The sequence below is a fragment of the Cucurbita maxima genome, unplaced genomic scaffold (genome assembly GCF_002738345.1).
Source record: "Cucurbita maxima cultivar Rimu unplaced genomic scaffold, Cmax_1.0 Cma_Scf00028, whole genome shotgun sequence".
Classification (NCBI taxonomy): Eukaryota; Viridiplantae; Streptophyta; class Magnoliopsida; order Cucurbitales; family Cucurbitaceae; genus Cucurbita; species Cucurbita maxima.
In genome coordinates, this window is record NW_019272044.1 from 1,662,891 (window position 1) to 1,687,809 (window position 24,919).

The 24,919-nt window shown below is 36.8% G+C and overlaps 5 protein-coding genes and 1 pseudogene across 7 annotated transcripts; 2 read left to right on the forward strand and 4 right to left on the reverse strand.

Annotated features, from left to right (window-relative positions):
* Positions 1-597: 597 nt before the first annotated feature.
* LOC111465052 lies at positions 598-2,005 on the forward strand. The gene has a single exon (XM_023109315.1). It carries the CDS (start codon positions 782-784, stop codon positions 1,895-1,897), a length of 1,116 nt encoding a protein of 371 aa, XP_022965083.1. The 5' UTR covers positions 598-781; the 3' UTR covers positions 1,898-2,005.
* LOC111465138 (non-specific lipid transfer protein-like 1) lies at positions 1,926-20,506 on the reverse strand. Its single transcript, XM_023109449.1, has 5 exons — positions 20,144-20,506; positions 20,005-20,049; positions 19,081-19,159; positions 7,700-7,705; positions 1,926-1,939 (listed from the first exon to the last, which is right to left on the reverse strand). The coding sequence occupies exons 1-3, from the start codon at positions 20,454-20,456 to the stop codon at positions 19,107-19,109; spliced, it is 411 nt and encodes a 136-aa protein (XP_022965217.1). The 5' UTR covers positions 20,457-20,506; the 3' UTR covers positions 1,926-1,939; positions 7,700-7,705; positions 19,081-19,106.
* Positions 3,139-5,086, reverse strand: LOC111465031 (UDP-glucuronate 4-epimerase 3). Its single transcript, XM_023109285.1, has one exon. It carries the CDS (start codon positions 4,795-4,797, stop codon positions 3,475-3,477), a length of 1,323 nt encoding a protein of 440 aa, XP_022965053.1. The 5' UTR covers positions 4,798-5,086; the 3' UTR covers positions 3,139-3,474.
* On the reverse strand, positions 7,930-13,545 carry LOC111500259. Of its 3 annotated transcripts, none has more exons than XM_023151968.1 (3): positions 13,358-13,545; positions 9,024-10,771; positions 7,930-8,345 (listed from the first exon to the last, which is right to left on the reverse strand). In XM_023151968.1, exons 2-3 carry the CDS (start codon positions 10,684-10,686, stop codon positions 7,987-7,989), a joined length of 2,022 nt encoding a protein of 673 aa, XP_023007736.1. In that variant the 5' UTR covers positions 10,687-10,771; positions 13,358-13,545; the 3' UTR covers positions 7,930-7,986. The 3 variants fall into 3 exon arrangements, with proteins under 3 accessions (XP_023007736.1, XP_023007738.1, XP_023007737.1); XM_023151970.1 differs by lacking the exon at positions 13,358-13,545 and adding an exon at positions 11,699-12,262; XM_023151969.1 differs by lacking the exon at positions 13,358-13,545 and adding an exon at positions 10,894-11,152.
* Positions 14,083-17,659, reverse strand: LOC111465118. The gene is made up of 2 exons (XM_023109417.1): positions 17,338-17,659; positions 14,083-14,915 (listed from the first exon to the last, which is right to left on the reverse strand). The coding sequence occupies exons 1-2, from the start codon at positions 17,423-17,425 to the stop codon at positions 14,368-14,370; spliced, it is 636 nt and encodes a 211-aa protein (XP_022965185.1). The 5' UTR covers positions 17,426-17,659; the 3' UTR covers positions 14,083-14,367.
* Positions 20,507-21,909: 1,403 nt separating the features above from the next.
* LOC111500181 lies at positions 21,910-24,384 on the forward strand (annotated as a pseudogene).
* The last annotated feature ends 535 nt before the right edge of the window (positions 24,385-24,919 follow it).

A 24,919-nucleotide genomic window follows, 5' to 3' on the forward strand; every position in this document is an offset into this window, starting at 1 on the left:
TAAAAGCGTATTTTGTTGGATTGTATTATTTCATAGGTGTGAATTTTTTTTTTTAGGTGATGTATTTTAAAACTATAAGGTTGACGATGATACGTCATGACCCAAATCGTGAGGCTGATGGCTAGTAGTGGACTTCGATTGTTACTAAACATTTTTTCTTATTGAGTTCGTTCCACTACTGTTGGGTAAAAATTAAAAACATCAAATTTTAAGACGTCAATAGTTTTTTCACATTCCAAGTTATACTCGAATTAACATTCTTTAGAAAATTGTTATTGTATAATGTTATATTTTATACGATGGTTGTGTTAATAAGTTTATTTGATATTGACTAATATAATAATAACAAAAAAAAAAAAAAATTAAACCTAATCATAAATTTGAACTCAAATCTTAACATTTATTGTTGTATAACTTTCTTAATGTTAATTAAAAAAAAATTCAAAATTGCTAAATATAATATAATTTAGGGTTAAGATTTTAATTCTAATTTAAATTTGAGGTATAATCTGATAAAATTGGAAGATTACGGTTTAAATTAATTAATTAATTTTATATATATATATATATATATATATATATTGCATTTTTTCTTTAATTGGACTTCTTCTGAATTGCTTCCGTCATACAAGGCCCTCCCCCGCCTCACCTTCCGAGATTCCCGCCGTCAAGCGCCGACCAGGCAATTCTCCTGCTACTCACTCTTGTGTACTTTAGGTTAGTTCCATCTCTTCTTTAACATTTATCCTCCGTTCGTCCATTTTTATCTCATCCTCAGTACATGTGTAAAGAGTTTCTCGCCATGATAGCGTTCATTAGATTTCGGAATTTATCGTACCAATTCCGTAAGGAAACTGAATTAATTAGACGTTTTCATTCCGGAACGAATCTGAAATCAAATTCTCCGGATTCTTCCTGCTCTGCCGTTGCGATTTTCTGGGATTTGGACAATAAACCACCGAAATCGTTACCGCCTTACGAAGCTGCGGTTAAGCTCAAGGCTGCAGCGGCTTCCTTTGGCGCCGTTCGGTACATGGTGGCTTATGCGAATCGGCATGCGTTCAGCTATGTGCCGCAAGTTGTTAGAGAGAAGAGGAGAGAGAGGAAGATGCTTAATCAATTGGAGAGGAAAGGTGTGATTAAATCGATTGAGCCGTATCTGTGTCGTGTTTGTGGGAGAAATTTCTATACGAATGAGAAGTTAGTGAATCATTTTAAGCAAATTCATGAGAGTGAGCATAAGAAGAGGTTGAATCAGATCGAATCTGCCAAGGGGAGTAGAAGAGTGAAGTTGCTCGCTAAGTATTCGATGAAAATACAGAAGTATAAGAATGCTGCTAGGGATGTTTTGACTCCGAAAGAGGGATATGGTCTAGCAGATGAGTTGAAGAGGGCAGGGTTTTTTGTGAAGACTGTGTCGGATAAGCCTGAAGCTGCGGATGTAGAATTGAGAAACGACATGGTTGAGGTCATGGATAGGAGAAGAGCAGAGTGTTTGGTTCTTGTATCAGATGATTCTGATTTTGTGAATGTTTTGAAGGAGGCCAAGTTGAGATGTCTTAGAACAGTTGTTGTTGGGGATCTTAATGATGGGCCATTGAAGAGAAATGCTGATACTGGGTTTTCTTGGAAGGAGATTTTAATGGGGAAGGCTAAGAAGGAGGCTGTGTCTGTTGTGGGAAAATGGAAGGATCGGGACGTTTTGAAGAGATTGGAATGGACATACAATCCTCAATTGGAGAAGGAAGTGTTTGGTTTGGATGATGATATGGGCGAGGATGAAGATGTTGAACAAGGTTCAGTTGATGAGAATATGACAAATGGTGACAGTGGTGCTTGGTGGGATCTCAACTCTGATGCTGAAACTGAAGCTGTGTCGTCACGATCATGTAAATGACTTGACACTAGCATGTATTGTTGCTTCATCTTTACTTGAACACTACCTAGAACTTAATGTTGCACATTGCCCTAAATTTTGAGTGAGTTTGAGATAGGAATTTAGAAGTATAACCATCCCAGCCCACAGCCGGGTACTCTTTAGGATTTCTCTTCCAGGCTTCTCTTTAAGATTTTTAAAACACATCTGCTATGGAAAAGTTTATACATCCTTATAAAAAATGGTTCGTTCTCCTCCTTAACCGATGTGGGATCTCACAATCCACCCCCTTTCGAGGTCTAGTGTCCTCGTTGGCACTCGTTCCTTTCTCCAATCAATGTGGGACCCCCTGTCTACCTCCTTCGAGCCCCAACGTCCTTGTTGACACACCCTCTTGTATCCACCCCTTTTGGGGTTCAACCTCCTCGCTAGTACATCGTCCAGTGTCTGGCTTTGTAACAGCCTGAACCCACCGCTAGCAGATATTATTCTCTTTGAAGAGCTTTCTTTCTCAGGCTTTCTCTCAAGATTTTTAAAACTTCTCTACTAGGGAAAGGTCTCCACATCCTTATAAAGAATACTTTGTTCTAATCTTCTCTACTAGGGGAAAGGTTTCCACATGCTTATAAAGAATACTTTGTTCTCCTTCCTACCCGATGTGAGATCTCATAAGGATCTCATGATATCTCATAAGGATCTCATGATAAGAGTGTTTTTTTAAAAAAATTAGAGTTTTGTTTGATATTCAAAAGTAATTTTGAAGATTCCAAGAACCTAGAACACTTGGATTGCTTTGACAACCATTATTAGATATCATCCAAACCCATTTTTGGTTAGAGAAATTGGAAGCTAATGGTATGCTTTGTTCATAAAGTTTAGCCAGAAAACAACAAACCAACACGAATCTGCTGGTTTGAAAAAAGAAATTGAAATCTTAGACCATACAGATAAAGGATTCTTCAATCAAAATAAGAGACTGGTAGAGAGCATTCCAAAATCTTGTTTGGAACATGCACGTTTATTTGAAGCACAGAGCGAATCATATGCTAATGCAATGCAATGACTGAATTTGTTTACTGAAATTTTCAAGATTGTTAATGAGTTTAGAAGCAGGGTTATGCAGAAACAAATACACCCTCCTACAGACAACTTGAGTATAGAACTGAATGGCTATCCAGAATCTTGCTAGAGCTTTAATATGTGTATATATTGTCGTAAACATTAGCAAGAGGTCAGTTCAATATTCAAAGAATGGGAAGCCATTTCGTAAATTGCTATCTTATTCAAGATGATAAGTGAAGTCCACCAACCAACCAGCATGTTTCATTTCTCTCAGTCATGAAATGTAAAGCCTCAACAGAATGCAGTCCATAGGGGAAATACAGAAAAACGAACAGAACTAATGAAGTAACATGTGGGATATAGCTATGAAAAGTGGGCTTCTAGTCTTTTGCTGACAGAAAATGGCAATGAAGAGCAAAAAGCAAAGCTAATGCAGGAGGTGCTGCTTCTTTGTAAGCACAATATGACTGAAAAATGCAGCAAATTATCAAAGATTGATGATCAGTGGACACAAAACAACATTAATTGTGAAGAATCTAAATGTTGGAGAAAGCCCTGGCAACTCTCTTCTTGGAACCAGAATAGTAATCTTGGTACCAACTCACAAACTTCTTCAGTCCTGTATCGAGATTGGTAGTTGGCCTGTAACCAAACTCCTTATGAGCCAAACTTATGTTGGCATGAGTGAACTTAACATCTCCATTTCTGGGCATTGGCAGAACTTTCTTCTTTGCCTTTACTTTCAACAGCTTCTCCAGTATGCTAACAAGCTCACTCACTGGTACTGGTGATGTGTTTCCCAGATTGAAAATCCTCAGCTGTGCAGCCCTCTTCTTCTTCCCACCACTCCCTGTACTCTTCTTAGCGGTATCCAGAGCCCCCAAACACCCCTTTACGATGTCATCAATGTAGGTAAAATCTCTAGCAATTGTACCATGATCAGGAGCTTCATAGATTGTTATCGCCCTCCGCTTGAGAATATCCTTAGTGAAGAAGAAATACGCCATGTCAGGGCGACCCCAAGGTCCATATACAGTAAAGAATCTCAAACCAGTGATTGAAAGCCCGTAAATATGATTGTAAGTATGAGCTATCTCCTCTCCAGCTTTCTTTGTTGCAGCATAAAGACTTGCTGGTTGATCAGTTCGATCCTTCTCTGAAAAGGGTATCTTGGAATTCAATCCATAGACTGAGCTTGAAGATGCCCAAACAATGGCGGGCTGTGGAGTTGCCGACTTACAGGCTTCCAAAAGGCTCACAAACCCAGCAATATTGCTGTGCACATAAGAACCCGGGTTCTGCATTGCGTACCTGACTCCAGCCTGAGCCGCAAGGTGCATAACATGGGTGAAAGCCACAACATCGAAGAGCTTACGAAGCAGTTCAGAATCGTTAATGTCTCCTTCTACGACGAACACACCAGCGCGATCGAGAAGCTTCCGCCGAGCTCTTTTGAGCTGTGGATCGTAGTAGTCATTGAAGTTATCGAGTCCAAGAATCCCATCGCCTCGTCGTTTCAGGGCGATTGAGACATGGGTTCCGACAAAACCCGCAGCGCCGGTGACGAGGACGGTGAGGCCGGAGCGCGTTTGAGCAGAGCGGCTGACCTTTTTCTCCCAATTATGACCACCCCAGGAGTCGCCGCCCAGGGCTCGGCGAGGCGATGCGGAGGATGAAGGAGGGGAGAAGAAGAAGAAACAGATGATGAAAATCAAGAACAAGGAGGACCATAGAGTGAGCCTGGAAATGGCGGAATGGACCCTCAACCGGTGAATATACGGCGGAGATTTATCCGGCTTGAACTTCCCCGGCGTTGATGGTAAGTTATCGATGTGGGAAACTGTCTTCTGCTGTGACATTGGCCAAAATGAAAGTGCCTCAAGATTAGGAGTTGGGGTTAGAAAATTGTGGTGTAGAAAGTATGAGAAAATGAAAGGGGTTTCTGGGAATTCAGATTGAAGGGTGGGTTTCCATCGCCATTAACGATTGGCTTTGTTCTGCTGGAAGAGGAAGATTGGATTATGGGTGTTGGTGTTGGTGTTGGTGGGGGAAAGGGAAAGGGGAAGGGAAATAAGAAAAAAAAAAAAAAAAGGGTGAAGGGGGAGTGAATGAGAAGGAAAGGGGCTTGGAATCGTGACGATAGAAACTGTGGAGGCTTGCTTGCTTGCTTGACTGTTTCAATTCAATGGCGTGGATTTTTCTTAGAGATTCCAAATCCATTGCTCATTGTTTCCACCTTTCATCCACTTGGTAACTTGGTTTTCATTGGGTTTCAAAATGGCTCAACTTTTACCCTTAAACTTCCTTATATGTTAAGATACGGTCATGTTAGGCTTGGACTTGATAAGTGATAGTTATCTTACATTTTTTGGATTTTTCTTTGACACCGGATGGTGTGTTAAAGACGTTGTGCTCCCAATAGGGTTGAATTATGAAATCCCACATCGATTAGAGAAGAGAATGAAGGCCAGCAAGGATGCTAGGCCCTAAAAGGGGTGGATTGTGAGATCTCACGTTGGTTAGAGAGGGGAACAAAGCATTTTTTAAAATAGTTGGAAACCTCTTACTAACAAACGCGTTTTAAAACCATGAGGCTGATAACGATACATAATTAGTCGAAGTGGACAATATCTACTAGTGGTGGGTTTGGTTTTGGATGTTACACAATCTCTAACCAAGTAATCCATCGTATTAAACCTTAGTATCACCCCTCTTAAACTAGGATTCGTGTAATAAAACCTTAACATTTGAAAAATTGCAACATTTAGTAGAATAAAGTTAAAGTTCAAATTAATAAAAAACCTATTTACCCCTTGCAAAGTTCTACTAGAAGGTTGCGAGATCCCTAATAGTTGAAGAGGAGAATGAAACATTATTTAGAGTGGGTTTGGGTGGTGCAGAGTGCCTAGTTCATTAAAAGGAAAATAAAGTATTTAGACCAAATGACTCATTGTAAAATATTTTAATTGAAATAATATCAAATTAAAGAAGTCATAAACCGCATATGAAAATCTACGTTAAAGAATTAGTTCTTAATTCTTTTGTAACCTATTTACCATAACTTTATAGTTAAGTCTATCTAATTGAAATTATAGAACACATTTTTCTATAAAGTATTTGGGTGAGGATATAATATGTTTAAAGCTCATATGTTGACAAAGTTCCGTCTCAAAAGTGGCTTAGAATATTATATTGCATACGCGGATGTCATAAGACTGGAAAGAATACCTAAACCGTTAGGTACTTAGTATAGATTCCAAATTTTAGTTCAAAATGTGACCTCTTTTTTAATCTATTGTGGAGGTGAACTAGATGAATATATTTGAACGGTTCGTCTTCCTTTATTTTCTTTACTTATTAGAAATAATTATGTAATAATATTTTTTTTAATGTCTTAGTAAGATTCTTTTAAGACAATAATTTAAACGAAACTTGTCTTTTTAGTTTCCGATCATACCCGAAATTTAAAAACTTGAAGACATAATTTTTTTTCATAATTAAAATAATTACAAATAACTAATTAATAATTAAATTACTTAAAAAAAACGTATTTTCTTAATTAGGTAATGTTGAACATATTTCACTTGAGACCAAGGATAAGGATAAGGATGAACCCTACCCCTTCCTTATCTTATAATCTAATCACATGAGATCTCACCTTTATAGATAATTATATCATTTAATATAAAACGTTACGAGTTTTTAAAATACTTTTAATTTCTTTTGGAAAGTATTCTTAAAAAGTAATTTTGAGTGAACTCGATATTCAAGCTTACTGCTAGTAAATATTGTTCGTTTTGGCCCGTTACATATCGTCATCAGCCTCACGATTTTAAAACACATGTATTATGGAGATGTTTCCACACTTTTTTAAGGAAAGTTTTGTTTTCCTATTCAACAGATATGGAATCTCACACTTTTTAAATGTTTAGAGAAATATTTTAAAATATAGATAAAAGTATTTGAAAGTCGTGTAATAGTTTTTGGAAGTCGGAGGTTCGATCTCCGCTCGTTCGAGAGTGAAAAATGGAAATAATTAAAGAGACTTTGAAAAGAAGGCAAAGGGCATGAAAATGTGGAGGTTATCTTGGTTCCTAATTTAAGTTAGGGTTATGTTGGTTGGGTATAAATTATTATTACATAAAGAGCCAAACAAAACAACCAACCACCCAAATTGCTTCCATCATGAAAACCAAATTTCAAGGATGGGGAATGGTATTTAAGTAAATAAGACACACGATTAAAAAAAAAAATTGATCGAACACAAAAATATTATTGTCGTTTCGGTTAATGTAACGTCCTAATATTGTACTCTTTGGTCTTTCCCTTTCGAGCTTTTCCTCAAGGCTTTTAAAACGCTCTTTGGTCTTTCCCTTTCGAGCTTTTCCTCAAGGCTTTTAAAACGCATCTGTTAGGGATAGGTTTCCACCTCTTACAAACAATGTTTCATTTCTCTTTCCAACCAATATGTGATCTCAAGTCCACCCCCCTCCCTCCTTTCAGAGTCCAGCGTCCTCGCTGACAACTCGTTCCCTTCTCGAATCAATGTGAGGTCCTCCAATCCACCTCCCTTTCGAGGCCCAACGTCTTTGCTGTCACATCATCTCGTGTCCACCTATATTGTTCAATGTTTGGCTCTAATACCATATATAACATCTCAAGCCCACTAATAGTAGATATTGTCCTCTTTGAACTTTGCCTTTCGAGCTTCCCCTTATAAAAAATGCTTCATTCCCCTCTCCAACCGATGTGCAATCTTACCGTTCATCTTGTTTTTTTCCTCTATGGTTAATCGTTACCGTACCGTCAAATTTTTTGTTTCGTGTCTTGAATGGACACGTTTTTATTTTTAAATTAACATGACATAAATATGTATATATATGTATGTATGTATATATAATAATATATTGTGATCAAAGTAGTTGTGCCCTCTAATTTACAGAGAAGCTTCTCTTTGATTTGTATGAACACCTGAGTGCACTATTTGGAGATGATATGCAATCAAGGGAATATTGATGTATCTGTTTCTTCTGATTGCCTTAAAGATATTAAGGGCTGCCTCCACATTCAAGAGGCAGATTATCCAACCACGAATCATCTAAAACACGAGCTGATGATTCTAGCTCGGTCGGCCATTCTAAACTCACATCAATATCATCAAATACGACGGGTTTATATTTACCATCCCGAGTCCAACGAATGTGTTGCAACCAGAGATTGCACTGTACAAACACTAAATCGTTCAACTTTTCCTGTTCGGTTCTACTACGCTTCTTCGAATGTAAGGTTTCGAACGTGCTCCAGTTCCATCTGCTGCACCCATAAGAACTACAGGGTTGGCTTAGTATTCGTATCGCTACTCTCTGGAGCGTCGGGATTTCGTAACCGTACCCTGACCACCAATCCCCTAGATGCAACATGGAAATTGAAATAAGCATCTGAAAAGTAAACAAAAATACTGCAGTATAGGGTATCGTTTGGGAGATGACAGGCTAGGAACCTTTGAGCCGGCTTGATGTAGTTGGAGGGTTATATGTAACAGCTCAAGCCCACCGTTGGTAAATATTATCTTCACTGGGCTTTCCCTTTCTAGGCTTCCCATCAAGGTTTTAAAATGCGTATACTAGGGAGAAGTTTCTATACGCTTATAAAGAATGCTTCGTTCCCCTATCCAACCAATATAGGATCTCACAATCCACCCCCTCTGGGGCCTAATGTCCTCGCTGGCACTCGCTCCCCTCTCCAATCAATGTGGGATCACACAATTACACTAAGCAGCGTACCAGCGAGGACGCTGGTCCTCGAAAGGGTGTGGATTGTGAGATCCTACATTGATTGGAGAGGGGAATGAGTGTCAATGAGAACGTTAGGCCCTGAAGGGGGATGGATTGTGAGATCTCATATCGGTTGGAGAGAGGAATGAAGCATTCTTTACAAGGGCGTGGAAATCTCTCCTTATTAAACGCGTTTTAAAACCTTGAGGAGAAGCCCAGAAGGGAAAGCTCAAAAAAGACAATATCTAATAACGGTGTGCTTGGAATGTAACAATAAAACTTATAAGTCACATGCATAAGACGGTTCATACCTGGGGTATTTATAGTTCTCCCCAAGATAGCGAAGTCGGTACCAAGAGCACCTTGAGCATTTACATATGCAGGATGTTCTCTAGTGATCTCCATTTTATCTTTATCCGTCGTCGCCATCTTCAACATAGCTTCCTGAAATCCGTTTCTAATTCTCAGATCAATCTTAAAGTTCGGATTATAAAAGATCGATGGGTTAAGGAATGCTGCTGCTGTGTGTAACGTCGTGTGAAGCTGCAAGTTCCATCTCCGGTCGATCGTGTCCCAAATAGGCATATATTTATCCTCAATGCCATTGTAATACGCTTTGACTTCGACCTTCGCCCTCTCTATTCCTTCATATATATAGCCCATGGCAGGCATGTCTCCATCAACAAGCCTGAGAATTCTAATAAGTGGCTCAGAAATGTTGACAGCTTCACGAGCGTCCTTCCAAAATCGATCCAAATACAGAAAGGAAAGAATCGCCTGTGCGTCGGGGCGCCTGCTATAAATCGAGGACTGCCACTCCGAATGAGCAAACATGTGTTTGAGACCGTCCTCAAGAAACACAATGGACCTCAAGGACAGAAAATTAGTCACAAATCTAGTAATTCTTGGCCTGATCAGTTCCTTCCCGCTCGTGAATTTTCGCATCGTGTCTAAAATCCACGCATGACTATAAACGTAGCGGGCAATGATCTTTGCCTCGTCCAATACTGTACCGACCCACTCAATTTTACTAAGGTCCTCCAACATCTGATTAACACAGTAAGAAACACATGGAGACCAAAATAAGGAAGTGTATTTGGTCATGAGAAGCCTACCAGCATAGACATAGCTGGCTGTAGCATCTGTAATAACTTGGACAACATTCTCCACACCAACCTCGAGGACTATCGTCTCGAGCAAGTCGGACAGGTAAGTTGCATCATCTTCACGACCTGATATATTGACCGACTTCAGAAACAGTGTTCCTTTTGAACACGTAATGGAAATGATTAGAAACGATTTGGTCCGTCCATCGGACCAGCTATTACATAGGATCGTACAGCCTGTTTCTTTCCATTCGTCTCGATACTTTTTGTAAGAATTCTGTATATCACCTTTCACCTTATCCAAAAGAGTCGATTTTAGTTTGTCGTAACTCGGTGCTCGGTATCCTACTCCATATTCTGCTATAGCATTCACCATTTCCTGATAATACAAGGACTTGGCAGCACTGAAAGGAATAGAGTTATGGAAGAAAAAGACAGCAACTTTTTTATCAGTTTCATCCTTCTTCTGCTTTTGAGCATCATCGATCAGTGGTTGTGCGCTCGGTGAAGAGCACGGAAGCGTCGATGGGCAGTTGCTTTCGTTCTGTCCACTCGATCCATGATGGATGCCTCCGCTAGCTGAGGAGCTATGTTGCTGTCCATTTGTTGCAGTTTCCATATCGACCTTTGGTTTCTTGGGTGCCCTTTGTTTTTTAGGAGTGCTTAATATACCTTGAATACGGTCTCGAACGTCGATCGGGACTTCGGCACATGGAACTATATCTTTGTTTTTAATTTGAGCTAAATGAAATTTCATCCTGTATACACCTCCACTGAATTCCCGCTGACAATAATTGCATCGAACCTTCTGTCTCGTCGCATCAACAAGGACACAATGTTCCCAGCAAGCGTCCCTTCCTCGAACCATTTTTTATAAGAGTATCGGAATCTGATAAGCTTTGGTTTAGTAGGGTGCCTTGAACATAGCAGAAGGTATACAATATTTTGTGCCCCTAGAATACAACAATTACAGTGGAAGGTTAGAGGTATAATAAAGTAAAATGAAGGGAAATAACATGTAGAAAAGATAGATGAGAAGACATATAAGATTTGAGAGAGAGAGAGCTGAGTTTACATTGAAAATTAACAACTGGAATGCAGCTAATGCAGTTTTAATCCCGAAGCATGATCGGGGACTCGTAGTGATACTTGTGCGCCCAAAAGGTAGTCTTATGATCAGCTTCCCGAGCCCTTATATATTTGTGTAACGGCTCAAGCTCACGTTAGCAGATATTGTCCTCTTTGGGTTTTCCCTTTCAAACTTCCGCTCGAGGTTTTTAAAACGTGTGCCTGCCTAGTTTTGGTGTAGCAGCTATATTTCGATTCATCCTCTTTTTCCAAGGGAGAGGTTTTCACACCCTTCTAAAGAATGTTTCGTTCTCCTCTCCAACCGATGTGGGATCTCACAATCCACCCCCCTTGGGGGCCCAGCGTCCTCGCTGGTACACCACCGGGTGTCTGTCTCTAATACCATTTGTAACAGCCCAAACCCACAGCTAGTAGATAATGTCCGCTTTGGCCTGTTACGTATTGGCGCCAGCCTCACGATTTTAAAATGCGTCTGTTAGGGAGAGGTTTCCACACCCTTATAAGGAATGTTTCATTCCCTCTCCAACCGACGTGGGATCTCACAGCTAAAGCCTTTAGCCTTTACAGAAACAAGGAAATCACAATGACTAAAGAGAAAGCCACTTGAATAATCAGTTATCAAAATAAATACAAGGAAGATCAAGTCAAAATTAATACTAGGACTAAACTTCTAGACATTTGAGGTCGGAAGACGGACTATTTGACTACTACAGAGACCGAGTCAAAGTCGGAGGTACCTCTATTATTTATTATGATGAACATACTTGATCAAAGGCCATCTACGGATCAACCTCGTGACTTCAAATCAGCTGACGACCAAGGGGCCATAGTTAGAACATTTCCCTGTCGCAGGCTGTTCACAGATGGCGAACAGCCTTAACGGACACAGCAGCAAGAATCTAATCTCGATTTTCTGAACTGTCAAGACTTCATCTAATTCGACTTCATGACCAATCCATATAAACGTCTTAAGGTCCTCATCCTCGTTCACTCAGACACGCTCTTTTTCTGCTCGCTTTTAAATATTATATTCTTATCTTTTGAGAAGAGTCTTTCCAGTTCTTTCCTACTACTGACTTTTTTTTCAAGTTTTCTAAAGTAGGCATCATACTACATCCAATTCAAAGTCCCATTTTGTCTCGAGGAATCCAAATGACTCTTATTGTTATTATTTTGTTCCTCAAGCTATGAACTTACTTGACAAGTTTTGTTCTATAGGTTGTACCTATACACCTCGAGTTCTAAAAATCTTGTGTAACAGCCTAAGTCTACCGCTTGCAAATATTGTCTAATTTGGGTTTTTCTTTTCGAGTTTTCCCTCAAGGTTTTTAAAACGCGTCTGCTAGAGAGAAGTTTCCACACCCCTCTAAAGAATGCTTCGTTCTCCTCCCCAACCGATGTGGGATCTCAAAATCCACCCCCCTCCCCCCCCCCCCCCCCCCCCCCCCCCCCTCTCCCTTTCGAGGGCCAGCATCCTTGCTGACACACTGCCTTATGTCCACCCCTCTTTGGAGCTTAGCCTCCTCGTTGGCACATCGCCCGGTGTCTGGCTCTTATGCCATTTGTAACAGCCCAAGCCCAAGCCCAAGCCCACCGCTAGCAGATATTGTCCTCTTTGGCCTTTCCCTTTCAAGCTTCCCTCAAGGTTTTTAAAATACGTCTGCTAGGGAGAGGTTTCCACACCATTATAAAGAATGCTTCGTTCTCCTCCCCAAGTCACAAACCTGACTGAGAACACTCATACACTTCAGTTCGTGTTGAGCAACCACACTACTTTACAACGTAGAACATCCAGCAATTAGATTTCAACAATGACATGCCCTTACAGCAGCCCAAGGAGCCTAAAACAAACCCGAACTGCTATGATTAACAGCTAAAAGCATCTTTACTTACTACAAACTTCTAAGGTGGATCAACTATTTGGCACTAAAAACACAATGATTTGGAACATTTTAATTCATACACTTCAGTTCTAATATGAATCAAAATGTTCCAAATCCAAAGCATCCCAATCCACTCGTACATTGAAATACCACAAACTACTATGTTCTTACAATAAGAACTTCTGAAGTTACTAATTCAATTCAAATCAAATGCATCCAGTTTGTGAAATCACCATTTTACTTAAAAGAGTAACCAAAATCCAAATTACTTCAGTCATTTTCTGAGTGATTCAGAATCTAAAAATCACTTCAACTGCAACTCATATGTTCATAGTAAGCTCATAGAATTAAGAACATACAAGTAAGCGATAATTTTTTAACTCATGCTAACAACTACCATATTTAGAAACTGCTAAGGAAATGAATTGTTCCAGAAATTAGCTTCGCTGAAATGGAATTTCATGAAAATTAAGCTTCCAGTGACTACCGAGAAACGAATTTGAAAAGGAATTAAGTTGCTGAAGGAGTAATGCGTTGAAGAATTCATCAGAGAGATAGTGACAGTACCTGAGGAGACGGAATTAGTAAGGAGAAGATCTGAGACCGAATCTTAGTAGCATCCGAAGTTTGAAACTGGAGCGATGAGATTCCTGCCGGCAGGACGCCGGGAAGAAAAAGGACGGCCGATTGGAGGAAAGGGAAAGGTAGCCGAGTAATTGAAATACAACGGCGATAAATTAGTTGACTACTTGGTTTGTCGAACGAGGATGTAACGCGGAATTCGCCTGCATTTTTCTCCATCACGTGATGTGCACGTGGTTTTCATGTATCATTTTGGTGTGAAATTTTCCCTTTTCTATTTAAAAAGTTGAAATGATATTTAATTATTATTTTTATTTAATTTCTATTATTAAATTAATATTTTGTACTTAAAATTATAAAGGTTATATCTTTTTATTCTTCAAATGGTAACAAAATTAAATTATTATTTCTAAACTTTCAAATATATTTAAATGCGTGATAATCCTATTAAACATAAACACCAAAGTTTAGATATTAAATTTATGTATATCAAAAGTTCGTTAGACAAAATTGAAAGTCTATATTAACAATAATTGAGTCAACTAAGTTCAATTTTAAAGTTACGAAATCGGTTACACATACATAATATCTATTCAAAGTAGACGATATGAACTCTAATTCAATCTGCATACAAGTTCATTTTTCTAACACGTTGGCAAGCCTCTTGTTAGGGCCACTATGCCAAAAGCAAAAGAAACCCCATGAACCCGTCTTTATGAAGGGTACTAGAAAGAGTTCACTCATCTAGTCGAACCGATTTGAACTGTAGTCAATACCATATAAGTACACCCATAGTGCCTAAAAGAATGGCTGGCCAATACGATTCAAGAAACAACACACAAAATTGAATCAAAGGAACCCCCAACAGTCGTGTCTTGGGTTATTTCTGTTGACTAAATCATTTTTTTCCTTCTTTTTTTTTCTTCCTTTTCTCAGTGATAACTTGAAATCACAATATCCTCAGTACAAGAGAAGATTCATTGCAGATGGCAATCCTACTTCTCGACCGAGCTCAATTTCTGCCGAGCTTGACGGTTACAGTTTTCGAAACTTTTTACGAGATGAGCACATTTCAAAGAGTCATTGGGATGATCTTTGTAACACTGAAAGCAAGCTTCACTCTCAGCCACGCATGGCATGGGCTTTTGGTATGGGAGCTTGAACTCCTTGTCATGGAGTTCCTTTGCCCTTTGAGTAACTTCCTGCACCATGTTGTCTTCCTGCTTCTGCAACTTATCGACAACCCTTTCGCTCTCTTGCAGGATGGATCGGATTGCATCTAGCTCTGGATTGGCAGAATGCACGGGCGGAATTATGGGAAGAAAGAGCGGAGGAGCTTGGTGAGGCCATCCATCACTTGTGCTTCCCTTGAGCACTCCAGAATCATCAGATACATGTTTCTGATCAACCTTTACTTGGGGTTCCTTGGTTCTGTTTCTTCTCGGTTTTCTTTTCGGTTTTTCGGTATCATCAATTAACATATTAACAAGGTTTGAACTAATCTGAATGGAAAAATCACCCATTATGCTCCTAGGCAGACTACCTGAAAAGCAGGACAGAAATCATATTAACAAACACTAGTAGTGATTTCTAGAAGAGAAAAAATTTCATCCATGAAATTACAAAGAAGTTATCTAGTTATGATGAAAGACTACAATTGCTAAAAGAGTGTTTATATTTACACCAATAAAGAGAAACAAAAATAACCAAATCCAAGAAACAACCAAAGGAACAAGAGGTGTCCCTAAAAATTCAACCATTCCACACACTCCAAAAGAGTCTAAAGAACACCCTTGAAAACGCAAGCCACAACATCTTCTTGGAACCATGAAAAGGGTAGCCCACAAAAACATTTGCAAGAATTTCATAAACTGTAGAAGGCACAACAAAAGACCAGCCAAAAGTATCCACCGTATAAACCCAAAAGTGGGAAGCAAAGGGGCATGAAAATAAATGGAAAAAACCTTGAATTTCTTGAGATAAACATCCTTCCAAATCACTGAATGAAGATTACATTAGTAGTAGAAAAGGAGGCCAGACTTTAGAGAATATCCAATTATCCGCCATGCAATATAACATGTTATCACAATTAACAGATCGGGAACGTAATAATTTCAAGCCGATTGTCTCTGCAGTGACCAATCTCGAAACCAAAGAAAACCACATAAATGATCTCTATTCTCTCACTCTAAGGAAGTCAAAAATTTGCTAAAGTCTGTGTATGATGTACCCACGTTTGACATTCGTCAAACACTCTTAACGTCAGAAATGTTTGTAAAGAATTAGACCATTAAGCATTTTAGGCATGTGGTGGGCACTTGTCTGATCATAACTGGATATGTTCAAAGCATTTGTCAAACATGGTAGACACGAGACAATTGTAAACTCTCGCCAAACAAATTTTGTGTCCTAACTCCTAATTGCTTAGAAAATAACATGTCATTGTGTTCGTGTTGCATCCTGACCACATCCCATGTCTCTGTCTAGGTCATGTTTCTTAATTTAAATTAAACACTAATATCTTTTAAAAGTTTTACAACCACATTCATTGTTTATCAATCACAAACAATAATAACACCTCTACATACAAGGGCAAAGAATGTCAAAGGATAATACCCCCCATCCAAATTTTGCATCATCAAAAAAATTATTAATGAACTAAGAAAATGATTAAGTGTACCATTGCAAAATCTTAGTGCTCGATCAAAGCCTAAAAAAACAGATAGAGACAGAGAGATTAAAACCAGAGTATGCAGAAGACTTACGTCAAAGTTGATAAACTAACAAAGCCAATAGAAGAGTAGAAGAAACTCTTTAAGCAGATCTCAGAAATAGTTAAAGCCGTAGTCAGAAGGACAAAGAAAGACAACTCTGAAAGGGCTTTTTCAGTCTAAATGTTAGCACAAATACCAAATAGAAGATTAGAATGACCAATTAATGCATTTTCCGGAGAACTAGAGGACACTTATGAAAACCAATTCAAATTGGGTAGTTGCCAAGTAGCTGAAAATCAATATTCTACAGTAGACGCCTCAAGGACTAACTAGCCAGGGGACACTTTTCTTCTCACATTGACTCCCAAATCTAACATACAAATGGACAGTCACGTTGTTTCCCAATTTGAATCACGTGAATCGAACGGTAACCTCAATTCTTCATCGACAGAAAATAGCATGAATGAGTGAAATAAAACTGTCTAGGGGTTATTGCAACAGCTCAAGCCCACCGCTAAAAGATATTGTCCGATTTGGCCCGTTATGTATCGCCGTCAACCTCATAGTTTTAAAAATGCATCTGTTAGGGAGAGGTTTCCACACCCTTATAAGGAATGCTTCGTTCCCCTCTCCAACCGATGTGGGATCTCACAATCCACCCCTCTTGGAGGCCCAACGCCCTTGCTGGCACACCCTTTGATGTTTAGCTCTGATACCATTTGTAACACCTCAAGCCCACCACTAGCAAATATTGTCCACTTTGACCCATTACGTATTGTCATCAGGCTCACGGTTTTAAAATGCATTTGTTAGGGAGAGGTTTCCACACCTTATAAGGAATGCTTCGTTCTGCTCTCCATGGGATCTCACAGTTATGAAGTTATTTTGTTTCTGGCTCTATAACATTTGGATGCCAAAGAAGCTAGTAGGATATTAAATCTTAGTAGATAGCCACTATGGATTGAATTCATTCCCTGCCCTCACTGACCACAAGATGGTTTACACAAATACACACTAACAGACTTGTCAAGCAAAAGGAGATACCAAGTGAAACGAAATTTGATTACAAACCAACACAAATGGAACCAACATCCAAAATCAACGAACATCTAAATATATCATAAATTACAGACCACATCCACATCCACTGGTCCACCATAACCTACAATAGAGGGAAAACAAAAGCAGCTAGCTAAATCGTCCCATTCTCAAAACCCACCGCAGTAAACTCAGATTCGCATAAACATATACCACTGCCAAACCCAAGAAACCCTCCAGCAATAATCGCTAATTGGAAAAGGACGGTATTCAAATGCAATTGATAAAGCACAGAAGACATCGGATACACAAAATCTTCAAAATGGAACCCATAACAATGGCATAAACGCTAGGGCACCCAACAGAAGAAGATCCAGGAAACAATTCTAGAAAACGGGAAAAGAAACGCCGATTGATTATCATATAAAAGGAAGGTAATAAAAATGAATGCACACCGGTGACGATCACGGCTCCGTCTGCAGCAGATTCAGAGTTGGAAAAGGTAAGCCCTAGCGTAAAATCAAATCCTGTATAACGAAACACAATACAGAAACAATCGTGCTTACTTTATTTTATTCCGAGAAAATAAAATGTCTTATAAATTCGATTTCTCAAAATAATATTTTTTTCTTTTTAATTTTAACTACATTTTAAAATTTTAAATGTCAATTTTCATTATTGAATTCTTAATTAGTTTATTAATCTATTTACAAAAAAGAAAATTCATTAAATCTTAATAATAGTTTTTACCGTAAAATTAAATGTAGGTTTTAACCAAAAAAATAAATAAATAAAAACTTTAATTTATATTTTTTAATTATACTAAATGTATCATCGTTCATGTATTAACAAAATATATATATATATTGAAGTATTATTGAAATACCGATGTTATACTTTATATGATTTTTCCATGGTTCTTAATAATCCATTCATACATTAATCATATATTTGAAATTTCATTTTAAAGTTAAAAATATTGACCTACATTAATATTAGTTTGTATATTTTAATATTAAATTAGTTAAATTATAAGTTCGACACTTAAAATTTAAAGGTTGCGAGTAACGGATTTATAAATTTTAAAAATAAATCTTTATACTTTCAATTATATATTTAATATGTTTTTAACTTATTACTCTCAATTAATCGGGTAGGAGAAAAGTGTCTTAATTATTATATAAATTATAAATTTTGAATTTGTGGGGAAGGTTCCTTCCTGATTGAATTAATTTACTATTTCAAACACTGGTAAATAAGGAGAAGTAGCTCAGGTCATAGAGTCTGGTTCAGGGGAATGAGTGAAAGAAGGTGTCCGGTTGTCCACTTCTAATAAACGTGATTGACCCAATTCTAGAAAATTTGTAGAAGATCAAGAGTCAAGAGATTTTATCGCCCTCTGTCCCACACATCTATCCAGAAGCAAGTGTAGTTCACCCCTTCCACCTGAGTTGATCCATCTCTATTGACTATAGTCAAGGGTGGAGAGCTTGGGAAGCTCGGACCCGGTCAAGATTCGAAGGTTTTCTCTTTCTTCTTTCCTTCCTAATTACCTTGACTTTCCCTTTTTATGTCTATTTAATTGTTAAGTTTTAAAAAGTATTTAATAGACTAAATTTTTAATTTTGTATTCTATAATCTTTAAAAAATAATTTAAGATTTATTGGACACTAAATTAAAATTTTAGTCTTAACGAGATCTTCCATAACAGAATAAAAAACGTTAATTTCATTTTATTGACATATTAAATATTTTTTAAATTCAATGACTTCTAAAATACAAAATTGAAAGCTCGTGAACTAGACTTGGAATTAATGAAATAGAGTTTACATTATTATAACTCAAATATAAAACAATTACATAAATAAAAAAAGTGACAAAATCATCCAAACTACAAATGTTTTCAAATAAGGTACTATTTCCTGAATTTTAACCTCTAAACTACATAGAAAGTGGATCGATTATAGACGATATCTGAGATGCTAATAAAAGACGAGGGAGACAAAGAACAAGAGTAGAAGTGTAAATCCAACGCCTGTTTCCAAGAAAAGATCATAAAATATTAATTTAGAATCAAGAATCAAAAATCAAATACACGTCCGGGTAAATATTATATAACTTTAAAAACTTTTAATTTTATATCTATTAAAATTTTAAACTTAAAATTTTAATTTTATATCTAATAAAACTCAAAATTTTTAAATTTATGTTTAATCAATTTTTAAATGATTAAATGTAAATCACTAAATTTTATAAAATAATAATAATAAAAAAGACATTAATTGTTTTTTTTTAATAAAAAAAAATGGAAAGAAGTCATTTTTCATTAGCTTATCAATTAATGGGAAGAACATTAAGAAAGTGGGACCCAAGTTTGGTTTGCTTTGAAAAATCATATAATGAAAGGAAAAAAAGGGTTTCACATTAAATTTAATATTCCAAAAAAGACCTTTGATTTTTTCCTAAAGAAAAATAGTGAGTTTTTTTTTTTTTTTTTAAATTAAGGGTATTAATGGAATTTTAAAAAACTCAAAATTTATTTGTTAAAATTTAAATATATTTTAAATTCTTTTTAAAGATTATAGATATTTTCTAGAGAAATAAAAAATTAAAAGATATTTTTATTAATTTAACTATTAAAATACTACTCAATAAAAATAAAAATAATTCAAGAGCAGTGGATGGGATAAAATATCATTTAGATATTTAGCCTAAATTTAATTATCATTTTATTTCACAAGGTCAAGGTTGGTTGACTGAAAAAACTAATTAATTTATTCATAAAAAATCCAGCTGTCAATATCATTAAAAAATATCAACGAATTTGCAGAAAATAAAAACTGAAATGACGAAAATAGCCATCAAGTTGGAAAAATTTACCTGCCGGTAAAGATGGAGCACCGTGCGACGGAGCCGGAGCACCAGCTGTACAATCAACGGCGGAGCAGAAAGGAAAATTCAGTCAAATAATCAATCAGAGAACCAAATTGAGAAAAATCGAAGGAATCAACGGTCATACTTTTGCACTTGGAGAGATCGGTGGTAACGCCGCAGGCCTTAGTGAGATGGAGAGCGTCGGAGACATTAACGCCGATCGACGAAAAGAAATCCGGCGAGGTGTAGAGGTTGCAGAGGCAATCGAGCTGCGTCGCCACCGCTTCCTTAATCGGATTGCAGCACGTCGCCGGCGGATTATTGGATTTCAGGAAATTCGCACAATCCGCTAGCTTAGAAGCACAGTCCGGCTGCTGCGCCTCCACGAATCCGACGGTCACCACCACCACCGCCACCGCCACCGCCACCACCACGACGGAAACCAAACTTCCGGCCATGTAATCTTTCCTCCTCTTCAATTCGTTTTCGATTCCGTGTTGTTTCCGAGTTCTGTGCTTTCGGACTTTTATAGAAATGAAAACCAGAATTTACTCCTAACCGACGCACAAGTGTGAAATTAACTTGACTTGCCGTGGGAAAACAAACAAAATACTCACGCGATTACTCAGAGCGTGTACTTCACGTGCTTTCATGATTTTCCCACCCTTTTACCAGGTCGTACCTATTATTATTATTTTTTTTTTAATTCTAATTCCTTTATTTTATTTTAAAAGAAAAAAAAGGAATAAACATTTTGGTGACCACGTTATTATTAAACTTTAAAAATTTAAAAATTTTAATTTTGTATTTAATAGATTTATGAATTTTAAAATTTTTTTTTTTTAGATTGTTTATAAATTGGGTTGATGATTAAAATATTTTTGTACCCAATGTTGTTTATTTCGTTCATTTAATTTTTTATTTTTAATAAAAATAAAATAATAGTTTATAAAACATCCATTTATTTATTTTTGTTTGAAATTCAATTTTAATATTCTATTTTCAAAAGTACTCTTCTAAATAATTAAAAAATATTGTTGGAGAATAAATAATAAATAATAAATATAAAATTAAATAATTACATGCATATATAATTATATTATAAGTAAAAACGTATATTTTAAAATTAATAGTAAATTAAGTTACCATTTAGTTTTGAAACCATGCTCAATTTATAAATTGTTTATTTATTTAAACTTAATTCAACTTAAATAAGGTTATAATTCATACGTGAAACGGGTAGGACTTTTCAGGTCATTAAACTTTTTTTTTTCTTTTTTTAAGATCGTCTACCTTTTAGAATTTTCAAATTTAAATCTATGTATGGTGCTTAATAAAATAAATAAAAAAAAAATTGAATTTTCCACTTTCTTCAAAATATCTCTTCTCTCTCCTAGACCGATCCCTCAACTTGTCGGATTCTCTCAATTACGGTAGGGGTTTAATTGTGAATGTTAGGTAGATAGGATCGAATAATGGGTTTCTAATATGATGTCGTGAACTCATATAGGTTAATCTGGAGTTCAGGGTATGAGTTTGGACTAGCTTCAAGGATTAGTTAGTAACTTCATCTTAAGCTATCCAAGTGAGTGACTTTACTAACGTTTGGGATGGATGAATAAGCATGAGTAGTGTGTGCTCTGTGGACCTTACAAGCGTCGTACCTTGTGATTGTTATATTCGCTTATTATGTTATGATAAGAATGTCATGTTTTCTCGTTAGGCTATTGATGAATGATATGAAATGATTATGTAAGGTATGAAAAGAACGAAGATATGTATGGCATCACAACTACATGTAATGATATTAAACTATGAGAACCTCATGCATATTAAAATTATTTGAATGTTTGGAAGGTTGAAGTTTAGAATAGTGAGGATGAAAGTTCGTCTATTTCTATTTCCGTAAAGATGGTCCATACAAAAAGTATCAGGGGCATAGCTACAACGTATATTACGAAGTCTTCCAATTCGAGACTGTCGACTTTAAAGTATTCGAACTTACTCATGAGCATGAAGATGACATGCGAAGGGCCGTAGAAGTGAAGAGCTTAGATAATGATGCTATTTTCATTGGTGACTTTCAGTCCATTTGTGTTTCAACTAAAGAATTTCGTAAATGTTTACCAAATCGTATATATTTTACCGACAATCGTTACATTCATCTTGTTGATGGGAAATTAGATGGAACTCTAGATTTAGGTAGGTTCAACTTCGAAGATAGAAGCTTTGGAGACCATTACATAAGAGATCGTGCACAAAAAAATTTGCCTTAAGATCCCAGCCTAAGCTTGACTAAAAAGGGCTTGTCTTCAACTCCGGGGGTTGGCTGGTTGGAAGAGATTGCTTTCTGCCGTCTGTTTTTCCCTTCGAGATCTTCTCTTAACAAAGTAGGTTCAAGTCACACTTTTGGCTTGCTACAAGCTCGGCTCCCAACTATATGTTCCAAAAAATTAGATGATTAAAATTTATTTAACAATTTTGCTCATTGATATGAACCAAGAGACATCAATCATACAATATGCTTCAATGAAGACGAGAAGAAAATATTATTGAAATTATCAAAAGATATTTCAATTCATACCACATCGAAGAAGAATGAAGTTTCATGTTATAAATTTTGGGTGGAGTACAATTTATAGTAATTTAAAGTTATTTTATTCCATTAATGTATTTTAAGACTTTTTATTTACTTTATGTTACAACTCTTGTAATGCCTTTAATAGTTTCATTTTCAGACTATATAGGCATGTATGTTGTATTTGTAAGCAGACTTAGAAAATATAATAAAAGAAGTCTCTTCTTTTAGCGAATGGCTAAGTTTCTTTCCAATTGTATATAGTTTAGGTTGCATGTAAAATCATTCAAGCTCAACATGATCAATCTTGTTTGTGAAGTGATTCGAATCTCAATCAAGTGTTGTTGCGTTGAGATATTTGATCAACAAGAATCATTCAAGTTAGACATGATTGATCTTGCTTGTGGAGTGATTCGAATCTCAAACAATGTTCTTGCCATATTCGATCAACAAGATAATTTGAATCTTACTCCCCTTGTAGTGATTCCTTATCATATCATTTGGTATAGAGCTTCAGGCTCAAGATTGGATATATGTTTTCTTTGCGTTTCTTCTCAATTTGATTTTTATTTATTTTTATCTTTTTAGTTTTTAATGAACGAAGAGTTCAAAATTCAATCTTGGCTCTATTTAAAATTTTGAGAGGTGAAAATAAAGAGTGACCTAAAATTTCTTGAATGTATACTCGTGAGAGAGTGTTGTGAGGTCCTTATCACTTATGTTCGGTTACCATTTTTTTTTTTTAATTTCAAAACTCTTGTTTTTATATTTACTTTAGTTTTATTATCAATTTTGTTGTAATTTAAGACAATTATATTTTCAACATTTATGATAAACATGAAAAGTGTTTTGTTCTCCCCCAACCAATATGAGATTCTCATAATCCACATTTTTCAGGGCCCAGCATTCTCGCTAGCACTCGTTCCTTTCTCCAATCGATGTGGGACTCCCACTAAATCCACCTCCTTCGAGGCCCAGCATCCTTACTAGCACATTGCCTCATGTCTACCCCTTTGGGGAACAGCCTCCTCGCTGGCACATAGTCCAATGTCAGACTCTGATATCATTTATCCTTTTTGGGCTTTTCCTTTCGGGTCTTCTCTCAAAATTTTTAAAACCTTCCATGCTTATAGAGAGTGTTTCGTTCTCCCCCAACCAACCTGGGATTCTCACCTATAGATTGGAAAGAAAAATGGATTCCATGACAGACGAAGAAACTTCCCCATAATCAAAACCGTCCATTTGTAGAGACAGCGGGAAATGGAACCCTCAGTTTCTTCCAATCACAGCCATTCTCTTGATGATCTTAATCAACCAATCATATACTGCTACAACTCAACCAATCAACGACACCCAATTCATCAAAACCAATTGTCAAACCACACCCTACCCTGACCGACGCCTCCGCCATTCACGGCAGCCATCGTCTGATGACTATCGCCGCCCTCACTGTCGCTCTCACGCACACGCACGATGCCTCATCGACCATCACGAGCCTGGCCAAATCGAATGCCTTAACACAGCAAGAGAGCTATGATTTGAGTGATTGCATGGAAGAATTTGGAGATTCAATAGAAGAGTTAAAGATGGCTGTGGAGGAGGAGTTGAAGGGTAATGACAAAACCCGACTTGACACTGAGGATATTCAGACGTGGGTAAGCGCTGCTCTGACCGACGACAACAGGTGCATGGACGGGTTCGCCGGAGACACAATGAACGGTAGCGTGAAGGAGTCGGTGAGGACATTGGTGGTGGATGTTGCTCAATTGATAACCATTGCTCTCTCACTTGTTAGGCAACTGAAGTGAGTGTAATCAAATAATTTTTTTTTGAAGTTAATTCCAATTTTCTTTTAAACTTCAAATTTATTATGAGTTTCATCCTTAATCTTGGAAGTCTTTTGAAATTAAAATTTTATTTAATGGATTTATATTTTGAATTGAAATGTTAAGAAAAATAATTAAAATAAGAAATATATTTAGATTATAAAATATTTTATTATTCTTTTTTTGTCGTCTTATTATTAGATTCATATTACATATTATTATTCTTTTTATATAAGACTTCGAACTTAAACGTGAGAAGAAATAGAGATTAGGGGTGTACATCCAATCCGACAATACAAACTAACCCATCTCGAAGTTTAGGGGTTGGTTTGGGTTATTTTTCTTAAACTCAAAATGACTCAGTTTGATTTTGAGGTCATAAGTCTAAAAGGTCGAGTTGAGACCCAAATGGAAACAAATTTATAAAATATATTAAGAAATTTAACTTTCATTATTTGGTTTAGTTCCTTTTATATATATATATATATATATTATTTTTATTTTTGTTAATTTACCG